General features: G+C 37.6%; 1 protein-coding gene across 4 annotated transcripts in view; it reads right to left on the minus strand.

Annotated features, from left to right (window-relative positions):
- Positions 1 to 3,666: 3,666 nt before the first annotated feature.
- CHRM2 (cholinergic receptor muscarinic 2) overlaps positions 3,667 to 15,694 on the minus strand; it is a 154,285-nt gene continuing 142,257 nt past the window's right edge. For all 4 annotated transcript variants that reach the window (XM_079149779.1, XM_079149776.1, XM_079149777.1 and 1 more), the window contains one exon: positions 3,667 to 5,727. In XM_079149779.1, the coding sequence (XP_079005905.1) occupies positions 4,287 to 5,687 (1,401 nt within the window). In that variant the 5' untranslated portion in view covers positions 5,688 to 5,727 and the 3' untranslated portion in view covers positions 3,667 to 4,286. The remainder of the gene's footprint in view (positions 5,728 to 15,694) is intronic.

Raw genomic sequence — 15,694 nt, forward strand, 5'->3', positions numbered from 1 at the left:
TTGGAAGAGAGTGAAACTTTCTGAGAACGGGTTGGGTGCAGCCTCATCAGGCAATCAGACACTAGATCAACACAGCTGTTGGGACTGCACCAGCTGGGAAGATTCTCATCACCAGCCTGTCAGGGGTGCAGGAGAAGAAAGCCTGGTTGTCATGCGGATTGGATGCCAGCAAGATTTATTAATTTACTCCTCCAAGAGATATTTAAAATCACTGCCTGGCTCTGGAAGATTATAAAGCAGTTGAATATTAATATAAGTAGGATTTGGGCTGCTCTAAAATCTCTTTCTTCAAATGCAAACACTGCTTTCTTTGAAAACAGGGCACATAAAATCTACTCTTATTTTTTCCGAAGCAACATACACCACATTGCATACCAAGATTTTGTGTATAATATATTTATTTGCATACAGAAATATGTATTTCTATTGTACATTTTATTATTGTATTTATAGTATATATATTAAGCATACAGCATATTCCAGGAAGATATATTAAATATGCACACAGTTCATGCTACAGCGTGCATCCTTTTGAGAGAAGCTTATTGAAGAGGCATGGTATTGTATATACATGCTGAAAATACAGAGGTTCATCCAGCTGTGGGTGCTTTCCTAGTCTATTTGCAACACCAGTACTATGGTTGTTGAGAAGGATGTTATCAAACTGGATGGGGGAGGCAACTATCAATGAACTAAGTAGAAGAAAATAAAAGTAGACTGCATTATTACTAAGTAACTGTTGCCATCATTTTGAACGCCCATCTCCCAAAAATGTCATCTCTTCAAGGTCAAAAATCAGTGAGTAGACCAAAAGCAGAGTACATGGGACCTGCAGCTTTCACATTTCAACCCAGAGAGCTTATTTCTTGTGACGTATTATGTTGGCAACTCTGTCCTATGCTAGGGACCTGGGATTAAAGTAAGGATGAACTGGACAATTATTTCTTTTTTCAGGAAAGTACTGGCTCATTTCATATTCTTAATCCCCTCTTCTTTCAGGACCACTCTGGGATATTTACATTATTGCTATGAGGAAAGAAGCAATAAAGACTTAACAGATATTGATGTTTCCAGCAAAAGCAAAGGAGATGAATCATGTTGTTTCTTTAAATGACTCTTCATTATTCTGAAAAGAAAAATGGCAGCTCTGATAGAAACTGACTATATGAACTGCAAACATTTTTAATGGACAACAACTACAAGCTTTGACTGGACTGCATGGCAATCATGATCAAACATTAAGATGTTAGAAATAATGGACAATATGCAGGGATGGGTGATTTTGACTACATACATACGGCCTGTGTTCCCAGTCTGAGAATTGCAAATACTCCAGAGTGAATGAAGGAATGTTTCTTATACGTTGTTGATTAATTTTACTTTCCTTTTCCAAGAGGTGAGCAATTTACATTAATTTTCTAAAAGTGGGTTATGTCTCCACTTTTACAGGAGTTTAATTCTAGAAATTCCTTATAAACACAAGCTTCTTAGCCATGGCACTATTTACATTTCAAAATAAATAAATTTTATTTGGAGGGGGTGGGGAGCCTCTCCTGTGTATGGTGACCTGTTCAGCAATGTTTCTGGCCCTACCCACTAGGTAAAAATGTCTTTCTCCAACTTGTGACAATCAAGCTCACATTGTTAAATGTCCCCTGGGGGGAAAATTGCCCCTGGCAGGGAGTCACTGAAATAGGCAAATCTAGCAATAGTTAATAAAATTTTTGAATTCAGCTTCCATATCTCTCAATCACTTCAATGTTCCTTCCATTTTTCTGATTCTGGTTTCCAGGGAATGTCAGTCTAACTTTGATTCTTTTCTTTAACTTGGTAGTTTCTTTTTCCATGAAATTGTGGTGACTGTGGTGTATATCAAGAACAGAAGGAAGAAATGGACACGTCTAATGGCAAAGGAGAGAAAGAGACAGTTTGATTCCCATTATTTGGATTCTTGGAGCAAATAAAACAGATGCTGAATCATAGACCTTGGGCTCCAAAGCATCCATCCCAAGTAAAACCAAATCTTCCCCACAGAGGTACAACAAATGAAAAAGTGAAATAGCAAGCCAAGTGGTTCCTTTGTTTATGGGTAACAAGAAGCCCATGGACTTGATGCCCTTTCCACTCAATTGAGCTGATTTGACAAAATGATATGGAAAAAATGTGAATTTAAAATGCAAAAGTTTATACTGAATTATTTGAGTTCATATAGATGGATGTTATGAGGTTACACATAGAATATTGGGGGTGAGTTGATGATATTGTTCAACCAAGAAGTTATTTTTATAAAAAATAAGTTACCTACAATGTTGTGGGCAATTTTGTTCTTACTGAATCACAACTTTTGTTGGTGCCCTGTGCTTCTTCTTCTTCCCTCTTCTTTTTAACTCTCCCAATTGGTGAGAAAAGTTATACAAAATAACACTAATAAGTTCTAGGGTTTAATTCTGACAAATTTGTCATGTAACTCATATTACCTAACACATCATATCTGGGCAAGATATTGTAAAGCCCATAAATTGTAAATGCAATTCATGACATTTGAAATAACATTTGCAAATTTAATTTCTACCCATTGGGCCATCTTTAGAAAATCTGATTGGAAGACTGTGGTGAGTAATGTAAGAAAAGATATAAAGGAGAAAAATGAGTGAAATGTGAATTGATTAATCCTACATTTTTTGTGCTACAAAATAACAAGTCTGTACATGGACCAGTTTCTATATAATGCTACTATAATAATTCCTGACATGATGTTTAGAATTAGATAGTGAGCAAAGACAAGGGAACACCCACCTACATTCTTCTGTCAGATTCTGAGAGTTTGTTGGACTGCTGTTTGATTAATTGATACATTCTGATCACAAAGATTACTGCGATTCTACTGAAACCAGAGAATTCTGTGTTAAATAATCTTAGGGAAAGTTGACAAGTTGAAGAATATGAAATATGTACTTTCAGTTAATGTTTCTGAATTTTTTTCTCCTTCCAACAGATAATGGCATAGTTATGCAACCTTACTTGATTCTAATTTGAATATCAACCATTATTGGGCAATGAATTGAAGATCTAACTCTTCTGAGACAGAATAAGTAAACTAATCTTATTTAGAAATCCAAATGAAAAAAGCTATTGAAAATGTGAGGAGTTTGTATTATACAAGTTAACATTTCCTACTTGGGTCAGGCAGATTCAGGTTCAAACAGAAACAACTCTAACCCTCTTATCTTTCTCATGTTGAAATTCAACATGCTGCATACTTTCTCCAGCTGGACTGACCATTTTTTAATTTGAGGAAATCTCAACTTTAGAATGATTGCTTTCTCAAGCATGTTCATGTTTTAAGGTAGACTATTCTATAAAAATAAAAGACAAGTTTAGAAGGAAACCAGATTGGAGACTATGTCCCACACATAGGATCATAAGTGAATAAAAGCCTTATACATTTTACCCCTCCTAGGAAGGCAAAGGATGCAGTGGGAGGGGTGAAGTGCCTGTGTTCCAGTTGTCTCCAGCTGGATTTAATGAAAGCCCCTTAGGTATTACCCATAGGCCATGTAGAATGGGGAAGTGCAAACCAATACTATAATAAGAAAAAAAATTCTTATAACCTAGGAATCTAGGTGGGTTTTTTTTGTTGTTTGTTTGTTTGCTTTCTTCTTCTTCTTCTTTTTTTTTTTTTTTTCATGGATGGGAAAAGCGACAGGTGAAAAAATAAGCACTGATTGTATTGCAGTTCTCTGAATAAGATCATACCAAAAGAACCGAATATACTTAACACTCTGGAGACCATTTCTGCAGGTTTTTTGATTTTCTTTCTTCACATGCCCATTGTATAAGGTCCATTTCTCCATATCGAAGTCTCCATGTTAGTGTGAACCTCTGGCATATTTCATCCTCACATGGACACTTGAGAACAACAGGAAAAAGAATAAGCAACAAAAAAAATAGGTTTTTCTTCTTGTGCAGAGACTCATAAAATTGTAGATTCAGAAGCCCTTCTTCAAGAGAGTACGGCAGCATAGATTTTTCCTTCAATGAACAATTCCAACATGTCTCTTTCCTGTTCTTGTTGCTCCTAAACTGACGGTGTTTATAAGGTGCAAGTTTTTTTTCTTTCAAACTGGAGCTTAGGCAGAGTAGAGGGTCACTGTGAAGCTCCTTCATTTCCCATTCCATAATAAGACTATAAAGTGCAATGGCAGAGATTTTAAAACTCAGAGCTCTTCTATCCTCTTTATACTTCCCAAGTTCCCCTGACCATTTCTCTTCTTTTCAAAGATGTTTTACCTCGTTGCACCTATGTTCTTGTAATGACACATGAGAAGGTGTTTGAAGGTCTTCTTGAAGGTGGCATTGCACAGTGCGTAGCAGGCAGGGTTGATAGTACTGTTGATGTAACAGAGCCAGTAACCAATGGTCCACACTGTGTTGGGGATGCACGGTGCACAGAAGGTGTTAATGAGCACCATGACATTGTATGGAGCCCAGGTGATGATAAAAGCCAACAGAATAGCCAAGATCGTCCTGGTCACTTTCTTTTCCCGGGAAGGAGGAGGCTTCTTCTTTGCAGGCTGCTTGGTCATCTTCACGATCTTGCGGGCTACAATGTTCTGTTTTTCCTCTCCGTTCTGACCCGAAGACCCAACTAGCTCCACAGTGGTGTTCGTTGGCGTGCAGGAGTCACCTTTTTGGGTCTTGGTGACAATTTTGATGCATGTTTGCTTCGAGTTCTCATCTTTGGAATGGCCCAAGGAAGTGGAAACTGTGTTTTCATCCTGGGTTATGTCATCATCCCTCATATTAGAGGCCACAGCACTGACTGAAGTGGAGTCATTGGAGCTCTCTTTCTCGTCCCCCTGGACGCAGTTCTCAGTCACAGCATCTCTGGGGGCCTTGCCGTTCTGAATTCTGTTGTGTTCTGGGCCACCGTCATTGCCAGGCATATTGTTATTATTTGGCTTCACTATTCTTCCTTGTACCAGGCTTGGAGAAACTGGATCTTGGTTGGCCACAGGCTCCTTCTTTTCCTTCTTTATCCTGCTCTTGCTGGCTCGGGATATATGCCAATACAGCACAGTCATGATGATCACTGGCAAGTAGAAAGCTGCAATGGCAGTACCAAAGGTGACGGCGGCATTGGAGAAAAACTGAATGTAGCATTCCCCATCCTCCACAGTTCTCACCCCTACGATGAACTGCCAGAAGAGAATGGCTGGAGCCCAGAGGATGAAGGACAGGACCCAAGCGGCTGCGATCATCATCCCTGCCATTTTCGTGGTCCGCTTAACTGGGTAGGTCAGAGGTTTGGTGACACAGAAGTACCTGTCAAAGCTGATGATGAGCAGATTCATGACAGAAGCATTGCTGACCACATAGTCCAAGGCAAGCCACAGGTCACACACCACAGGCCCTAGAGGCCAGTAGCCAATCACAGTGTAGAGGGTGTACAAGTTCATGGAGAAAACACCTATGATGAGGTCAGCACAGGCCAAGCTGAACAAAAAGTAATTGTTGACTGTCTGAAGGTGGCGGTTGACTTTAATGGAAACCATGACCAGGATGTTCCCGATAATGGTCACCAAGCTGAGGGATCCAGCCACAAGGACAATAAATACCACTTCGAATGTCTTATAAGGACTGGTAATAGCCAGGCCATTATTAGAGGAGTTTGTTGAGTTATTCATTTTGTGTTCAGTAGCCAAGTAGCCAAATCAACATTTAAGCCTGCAAGGAAATAGAATAAAATTCAAAATTATAATATAAACATTGCTTTAAAATACTTTAGATTTCTTTTGAATTTTATTACCCCCCCACTCCCTGCTATCTTTCTTCTCCTGCATGATTATTGTGCCTGCCTATGACAGTTCCCCACAAGAAGGGGAAAAATTTTATAAGGAGGATTCAAGAGGTCCTTTCAGGTTGGCAATGAACTTGAAGTCCAATAACATTTTGAATGTGTCCATACAGGGATGTCAGTATGTAACTATGCATCATCTCTCCATCTCATGAATTAAGTAGAGTGTAATTCTGATGAATTGAACTAAAAACCAAAATTATATATAAAATTTTCCAAAGCATCCAGAGACTTCTAGAATGTACATAAAAATTAATAAAACAGTGGGAGGACAAAGTTATGGGAGAAAGCATGAAAATGCGTGTATGACTTCTCTAGTCAATGGAACCTTCCCTCCTGGTAGCTCTAAACCTTTTTCATAATTATACTGAGGAGAGGAATAGTAAAGACAGCATAATGATATTTTATTAGTCAATATAATTCCCCCCAAAGAACTATTTTCTCTGACCTCTGTTTTATGCTTGCAGTCATTGTCACCTAGCATTAATACTTCCATTATTCCATATTACTTATTAAATGCATATCAATATAATTGTACCAATTTTCAGAATTTTTTTTCCTTCAAACCACTGTGAACTCTGTTTTTTACTGTGCTTTGCTGAAGATGGAACTGTGGTTCAGAAAGTGGAGAAACTGGTATCCGCTCACATATGGAGTCAGTGACAGGAATGAGATTGTGAACCTGTTTGCACACTCCTTCATTCATCCTATGGAGCAGCTTCTCTCTGTTAGGCATTGTGATATAGTCTGAGCATTCTGTGATGATGAGGACAGAGCTCCTGCTTGTGAGAGGCATGAACTCTGGCCGCTAAGATAGCTTGATAGAGAGATGATTATTAAAGCCCTGTACACTCTCTGCTGCCTAACCCTGTTGCACTAGAGTAAACACATCATGGACATTTTTCCACACAATGCTGCCAAAGTCTGATGACCACCCAGTGATCTTCCATAAGGGAGAACATATTGTGGGCCTTTAGGACAGAAAGATAGGAGGTCATCAAGAATTATGTTTCTGGAGAAAGGCATCTAAGGGAAAATGTGATCCAACTTCCACCTCCTTTGGACAAAATTGTTGCAAGCTGTGTGTCAGAAAAAAATAATTACAGAGAAAGTATTTGGTATCCCTTCAAAATTCAGAAATCTCTATTGATTCTGAAACCACTTATTTCCAGTAATGGTATGAGATTCAGTGGGGCAGTGGATAACTCTTGAAATCCAGGTAGAAAATTCTTTGGTAAGTACCTTCACAGCAGAAATAGCATTTGAACAAATGGTTTATTCTAGTTGAGAAAGCAAATTATCTTCAAGCATTCTAATAATAAAAAATATTGATAATAGAGTAGATTTTGACCCTAATAGATAAACTGCAAATTCAATAGCCATAAAAATATACATTAAGTACTACACGCATCATTTTTACAGAGAAAAAAATTAAAATAGGAAAACTATTTGTAAGAATATTTAAAGAAAATCACCTATTTTCCTTAATACAAAATAGTCTGGAAAAAAAGGAAAGATGGAAGACCAATCACCTAAAACACTGGTATGCTAGTTAGATCAAAGAAAAATTAAATGTAAGTAACTTTTTCATATAAAAGAGATATTCAGCTTCATAATTTAAAAATAAAAACCCATATATATGGGACTACAGTCTAATTTTGAGACAATATTTGGTAATTGCTGTGGGAGAATAATGTATAGCATTTAAGTTTAAAAATATATTTTTGAAATCAACAGATTTGATCCTTTATTTGATAGATTAAGTCACTGTAAGAGTAACTAAGTTATTTGTTCTTCGTCTTCTGGTTCTTGTCATAATTGGTGCTAATAATTATTATTATTGTAGAATTTATATTAAGTCAATAATTCTCACTCTGCCCCTTACTTATTATTTATTTATTTATTTTCCTCCTTCCTACTCATCCTCCTTCTGTTTACAAGTGGCATGCACTTTTTTCAATAGAAAAATAATTAAAGGAAAATGCAGCCTTAGGTTTCCCAAATAGGTACCTTCCTAAATGCTAACAGCTATAGAAAGTATATGGGGCAGATTCTATCACCTCCTTATGTGGAGAAGAATACTGAAATTATACCTTTGCTTTCATCCCAAGGCTGGTGAGCAGATGATCTACAACTAAACCCATTATCCTTCCCTGAGGGTTAGATACTCTTTGTGTCCCCTCTCCTTGGAAGAATTATAATTCATCCAGTTATCACAGGAAGTTGTTAGGCAGGCAGCACGGAGATGAACTGCACCCAGAGGATGCTAGTAACGGACTCTCTTGGTGAACTTGGAATTCTTACTGAGGTACAGCACAGTACATTTACATCATATTAACATACTTAGTTACTGTAACATCCCCTGAATTTTCAGTTGTATTATTTTCTGAGTTATAATAATGCTCTGCGTAAAAGTGGAAAAAAATTCTGTCTTGCTTTCTTCTAGTGTATGCACGGACTAGATATGTAGCTTCCTCTTCCATGAAAGAAAGCTTCCGTTCATAAAGTCCATCAACCCCTCGCTGCTTCTGCTGTTCAAATTTCTGTAAAAGCTTTCACTTCTGGTGTGGCACCCTAGGGTGTCATTAAAGCACTAATGGTTACATCATTGATGAAACAACATAATCACAACAGACTAACTGATGAAGATGACCTCCAAAGAGCTCAGCATCTTAGCATGGCAAGTGTGTCTTGAGAGTCCATCTGGTATTTCACAATTTGGTCTCTAAGTTCTTAAAGTGCTATGGAAACTTATGAGATGAAAAATTCTCTGCCCTTAGTTTGTTTGCTACTTGAGTCCCTATACATAGCAGAGAGGAATGTAACTGTGATTCAGTATTCTCTTCACAATGAGTTCTAATCTCTACCCTCAATTATCAGCTGTGTGACTCTGAGCCTGTCACTTAAATTCCAAAACCTTAATTTTCTTTTCTCTCAAACAGGAGTAATAATAATTAATCTTCCTTTTCTTTCAGAGTAGTGGAAAGGCTCATGGTGACATAAGGTCTTTAAACCATGATCTATAAATGTTAACTATTAAGGAAATACTAGTAATTTTCACACCTGTCAAATGGGTATAAATTATTCACCTTTCCTAATAGCTAACAGAAAATGGTGTGTGTGTGTGTGTGTGTGTGTGTGTGTGTGTGTGTGTGTGTGAGTGTGTCTTTGAACCATATTAACAGTGGGAAGGTGCAGGGTTTGGAGGTAGAAGTAGTACTAAATTATCATTACCAATGATATTAAACTACCAATAGCATTACTACTAACAAAAATTATAATGATGATAGCACACTTAAAGGATAATTGCTCTTCAAAGCAACTCAAAAGGTGATTAGTAATTTTATTACACACCTTTCATACATGTTAAAGATCAAGGAATTAGGTTACTTGAGACTGAAACCTAGGGCACCCAACCCTAGCCTCTACTACAAACACTGTCTGAGGACTGCTGTCAGTAGCTACAGTCACTCATCAACACCAGTGACCTGCCACGCCGGGGCCTTGGGCTCAATCGTCAAGTTGGGTCCATGATTAAGAAAACGAAGTAAAGATCATCTTGTCTAGGCCAATATTGTGACTTTGAGTGGAGATAATCACAGTAAGATAAGGAATTAGTGAGGTCTGCACAAAAAATATGTGATATTGGAGATTCAAAACATTTTACTAAAAACAACCATCAAAAACTGTAAGTTTTTATTAGTAAGAGATCTGGGATGTAGGTGAGTGATGCAGCAAGATATGCAAAAGATCCTTAGCACTGGAAAAATAGCTATATGTATATATCACCATGTGAACTAATAAATGGCCCCTTACAAAAACACTCATATTGATGGCATATATTTTCTAAATACTAACATTAATTTTTTTCTGAATTCCTAAAGAGAGAATACTAATTACAATTTTTAAAATATTCTGAAATACATTCAAACACAAGTTGATAATTAAATAAAATAAATGGGATTTTCTTCACACCTTTCCCGGGCTCAGGCAGTAAGCCTAATGAACATGTGAAGAACACTTTCATAGGTGCATCCATAGTGTAGTAAGCTGTCTACCTGTCTAGCCTAAGGGCTAGACTTTCTTTTTTCACATATTATTTTATTTAATTCTAACAATATGGTGGAATGAGACAGACATCATTATCCTATGTACATACATGTATGATTACACAAATGGTATGAATCTACATCATGCACATAGAAAGAAAAGATATACTCCATTTGGGTACAACAAATCAAAATGCAGTCTGTAAAAATAAAAAAAAAGTAATAAAAAATTCTCACAATAACCCTAAAAATTATTATTATTCTCTTTTCCAGTTTTACAGATGACGATGAGCTGTCACTCAAATTTAGATCTGTCTGACCCCTAGGAATACATTATCTCCACTAATGTTCCACCATGCAACAGAAAGTAAATCACTAAAAAAGTGCTCTAGAAGAATAAGAGAGTCAGGAAAAAAATGAATCTGTGTCAGAAACCATCAAATCTGGAGGGAGACATGTGATTGTGAAATCTAATTTAGGACAAGAAGGGAGTTTGGAAATCAAGAGGGACTTTCATGAAGTTGAATTTACAATTGCTTATATTTCTTTTAACTTTTGTTTTTAAAATGTACACTTTCTAATTTCTGCTGCTATTTGAACAAATTGTCAACAATGGCAAGATGTTCTGGATGATCTTCCTCCATCTCTTCCAGTTATTGAGATCTAAAAAACAGCATATTCGCTGAACAGACACAGTGACAGAATCATCAATCTTGCCAGAGTTGCCTGAAATTCCCACAACTGACAGGGCAGCAATAAGGCCATGTTACCCTTTAAATTATATGTATATATGTATATGTACATATGTATATATGTGTATATATATGTATGTGTATATATATATATATATGAAGTAAACACCATCGTATGTCTTGAGATAGTAAATTTTTAAAAATTATTTTTAGATGTCAATAGACTTTTATTTTATTTATTTATATGCAGTGTTGAGAATCAAACCCAATGCCTCACACATGATAGGCAAGCTCTACCCCTGAGCCACAATCCCAGACCCAGATAATTAAAATTCTGTTACGAGTATGTCATACTTAGATATATAACTTTCAGTATGTATATAAAATACTATCACAGAAAAGAAGAAAAATATAAGGTTGATACAATGTGGTAACAGAAAATATTAAATATTCCCAAATATCATTGGAAATAAGACCCTACCTTCTGAGGGAATAGCAGATGATGGGGGAAGGAACCTGAATATTCCCTTTTTGTCTTAAGAATGAGATGTGGTGATTGTGTGCTGTGTTATCCTTGATTAGGAAGCAAATTAAGCTTATTTATTTTTGATTTATACATAATATCTATAAATAAATGTGGTACATATTAATCTGATAAGTAATATTCCGAGTGTCAATTTTTTCGGACACAGAAGATGTGACTTTTGAGGTATATGATATATGATCTGTTTTTGATATTTTTAACATTCAAATAATCCCAGTAATCTGTAATAAAAATTGGTACAGGTATTAAGTAGGATTTGAGATTATCAATAACCATCACTCCTTCCATCAATAATGTAGGAGAGAAAAAGAAAAAACATGAGGAGAGATTTATTCAAGGAAGTTTTGGGGAGCAAAAGCCTCTTTTTCTAAGGGAAGATTTAAAATTGATGCAGCTGATAACATAGTTTGCTTGTATCATAATGGCCCTTGCAAATCATGAATTTCTTTAAATTTTACTGACAGGTAAAGAATAGCTTTTGCCTGGGGCTCAGAAGGAAGTCTCACACTCCAGATGACAATATTGACATTCCACCTTCTGACTGCTTTGGCAACATCACACAGAAATGGGGTGAGTTTTTATAATTTTTCCCCTTTAATCAGGGTTTATTTTTAATTTTTTTTTTATTTTTACAGACTGCATTAGATGCCCTTCATCAGATGATTGGATAAAGAAACTGTGGTATATATACAAATGAAATATTGTTCAGCCATAAAGAAGAGTAATATTATGGTATTTGCAGGGTTTCTTTTGAGTCAAGCTGCATGTGGGTGTTGGTCAACATTTGTACTGCTTCCTTGTGGACTCAGCAATTTGCACTGGTGGGGGTAGTGTCTTCAGGGAAGAGTAGGAGCCCTGAAATTAGGGTTGTTGCATTTTCATTACAAAATTGCTGTCAAAGGGCCCTTGTGAGCTGATGACCAGATCTTCCTATGTGATCAAGAGCTTTTGGGGTGGAAGTGAAGAGGAATGGGTGCCCAGAGACAAAACATTCTTGCCCATAAGGAATCTATAATGCAGGAGAGACATAAATAGAAACTTCCAGTTTTCTATACCAATTCTGGAGCAATATAATGACAGATGCCAGGACCAGGGATCTACTGAGGAAGATGGTCAGAATGGGGTGAAAGAAATAGATACAGAGGGCTCCCTGGGAATCTTTCCTAAGAAAGATACACCCATTAGGTTCAGAAACATGAGCAAGAACATAGTACAAGGCTTACTCACCTACACTGAGTTTTTCATGTGATCCAAAATAATGTGTCAAAAGTATTCTGGAAGCAATGTGTTTTTCCCATTTAGGAAACTGAGCACAGAATAGTAGATTTTATTAAATGTTCAGTAAGTAAAATATTAGGGGAGAAAACAGCCACACTGAAAACACATGACATTTTCCAAGGGTGCCTTTAAGGGGTGTGCATGTTACTACACAGAGGGTGCACTTTGACAAAAAAGAAAAGAACGCAAAAGCAAATGGTAGAAGAGTGAAAATAGCTGAAACGGCAATCCGGTCTTCACAGTAGTACCCGTGGAAGATAATTCAGGAATTTTTCTCAGTGCAAAAAACTGTCAGGATTATGCAAGACCTTGTTATGGTGTGAACACGTGTGCTGGGCTTCTTTGGCTGCCTGTCAAGTGTGACACTAGGCTTAGTGATTCTGGGACAAACCTCCACTTCGTGACAGCCAAGCCATCTTTTCCCTCTTCAGAACACATCGCCAACACCACTTACCCTAAATAATGTCATGACTAATGGGGACATTGTGGTAAACACAACTTAACTAGGATCCTTGTCTTTCTCATGACAAGCCTAGCGCATTTTAGCACACCTCCTGCTGGAAAGGAAAAGAGATCTAGACAAGAAGAAACCCGGAAAATCCCAAACTTTTGACTTTTAAAAGTCAAATTCCATCTGAGTAAGCCCTGCAGCACCCACCCTTCCCTATGTGAGGAATTTGACAGAACTCCAGAGGGATGATGGATGCGGTGGCAGAGAAGGTGCAGGCTAATCGGTGTGCTCCAGAGCATACAGTCCTTGAAAGGAGGAAGCTCTCTATGCAAAGGTTGTTCTGTCCTCTCAAGCAGGAGTAGTGAAAGGAGAGCGGAAGCAACGCCCGCAGAGCTGCTGAAGGTTGCGTTTGATTAGGCAGCTGGATTTGAATCAAAGTCTGTGTCTTCCCTACCATCTCGAGGAGCTGAAAATGTGTAGTCGGCTTTTTTTGTTGTTGTTTTATTTTTCTTTTCCCCCTGAAGTTGGCAGGCTGCTGGTTTAATAACTCTAAATTAGTTAATTCATTGCTTTGAATTAAAAATGTGAATCAAATTTGCAGAGGCATTGAGGCTTGTTATGATGCCCATGGAAAATTCTAGAATGAAAGCTGTTGTTCTCTGGAGAAACCAATCAATTCAAACAATGCATCCTGTTAGGGAGTGTTTTCAATGGTACACGTGCCTTCCCTTGGAAGCTGAGCACATGGCAAGAAGATTTGGGACAGCAGATCAAGGACAGCTCAGAAGAAAGGAAGGAAAAGCAGTTTAGGAGAAGAGAGGTCAAAGAGGAAGTTACTGTGTTTCCTCTGCAGGGTAGACGAGGATATCCAGGGTAAAATAAGTGGGATTGGAAGTGGTGAACAGGTTAGGAGGTGCACACAGAAGTGAAATATTTTTCTTCCAAGTGTAAAGAAAATAAACATTCAGATAATGCACGTATAATATTTGAGCACAGACAAGAACACTTAAATGTACATAGCAATATTCAGTTGTTTGTTCTTTTTTGATAGCAGGGATTGAACCCAGGGGCACTTAACCACTAAGTTAACATTTTTAAATTTTGAGACAGGATCTTGGTAAGTGCTCTGGGTCTCACTAGGTTGCCCAGGTTGGCCTTAAACTTGAAACTTGAGATCCTCCTACCTCAGCCTCTGGTGTTGCTGGGATTGCAGGCATGAAACATTGTGTATGACTGGCATAGACATCTATTTTAAGTGGTTCTCTACTTTAGGCTGCATTGCTTAAGAAAAGAAAGAAAAAGACCATTAATGCATGTGTTACTTTTCATAAAAGTCACATTTGCATGAAAAATAAATGTAATTAGATTGTTTTATACATATAAATTTACTGGCTACCACCCTTTAAATTACATGCACCTATAAGGATAAGCTTAAGAGATACCCCCTAATCCGGGAGCAAAATCTAGAATGTAGGTACCTAGAACCCAGAGAAGCAAATTTACCTCCATGAACTTTGGATCCTCTCAGTTTTCAATGACAGAAATGATACAGACCTCATATACTTATGATTCATACCAGATTCAATGAAGCTATAAAAATAAATAGTAAGGAAGTGTAGAAAGTAATGGGCAGCGACTATTTTTATTGTTTCCAATCGAAACACAGAATGATTGTTTGCCCAGAGTCTGATTGCAGACTATTTCTAGAACTGAGCCAAATGACCACAGTGTTATCTCACGAAAACTTGAAAAATCAGGGCAGGAAGAAGATGAAAGTCTTTACCAAATGGCAACTGAGATGAGGGAACATAAAAATCTGCATCAACTCAGCAAAGATTTGTGTCTCCAAAGCACTAATTTAGAGTTAAAATAAAGCAAGTTGGTCAGAGAGAATGAAGAGGTTTCTGTGGTAAATCAGGGCAGTCAGTTCTACCTGCTTGAAATAAACCACTTCTTGTTGATAATCTCAGGGGGAATCACAACATTATTATGTGACATGTCATTTCATGCCACCCAGTCTGCTCTTCATCCAGTCGTCTCCCATTTTTGGTCCCATCACCACTTTTTAGAACCTATTTGAATATTTAAATACCAACTCTCCTTCAGTCACAGATTCTCCACACAGGAAAAGCATATCTCTCAGGCAAACTGAGCTATTACTGCAGACCTCAAATCTCCACCTCCTGCCTCCAGGAGGCAGCTTTGTCCAGCATGAAAGTTCTGACAAAATTGACTTTTCTCATCCTCAGTTACACCGTCTTGGTTTGGTAATGGCCCCAGCACTTTTTATCTGCCTCCATCTTCACCACATCATCTAATAAAAAGTAACTAGAGTTTGAGCAGTTCACATAAGGAGGTGTTTAAACACAGTTTCCATTCCATGAGAAAAGAAGACCTTCCAATGCATAGGTTGTCAACAGATTAAGACTTGTGCACAGGTCTCAGAAACACGGTTGAGTTCCTATCAGCAAAGCAGTTTGAGTTTGCTGAGAGAAGGATATGCATAGGTGGACCTCGAAGAAGATGTAGGATTCTGTGAGTAAGTATTAAATCCCTAGAAGATCTCAAGGTGGAAGGAAGCAGGAGGCTGAGAGATTTTACCCTGGATTCTTCACCTAATCACCATGTCAGTCAAGTGTGTCAGTTGAGGAGGAAGTTATGATAACACATATAAGAAGAAAAGAAAGACAATATTTCTTCTGCTAAAGGTATACAGGTTAAGAAAAATTTCTTAAGTATGGGTGCAAAGTGACAATGTGTTACACAGGGGGACTCCCAAGGCCTGAATTGAACTGCTGTATGTAATCATCCAAGTGTGAAGAA

Source organism: Sciurus vulgaris (assembly GCF_902686455.1).
Source record: "Sciurus vulgaris genome assembly, chromosome: 8".
NCBI classification, from domain to species: domain Eukaryota; kingdom Metazoa; phylum Chordata; class Mammalia; order Rodentia; family Sciuridae; genus Sciurus; species Sciurus vulgaris.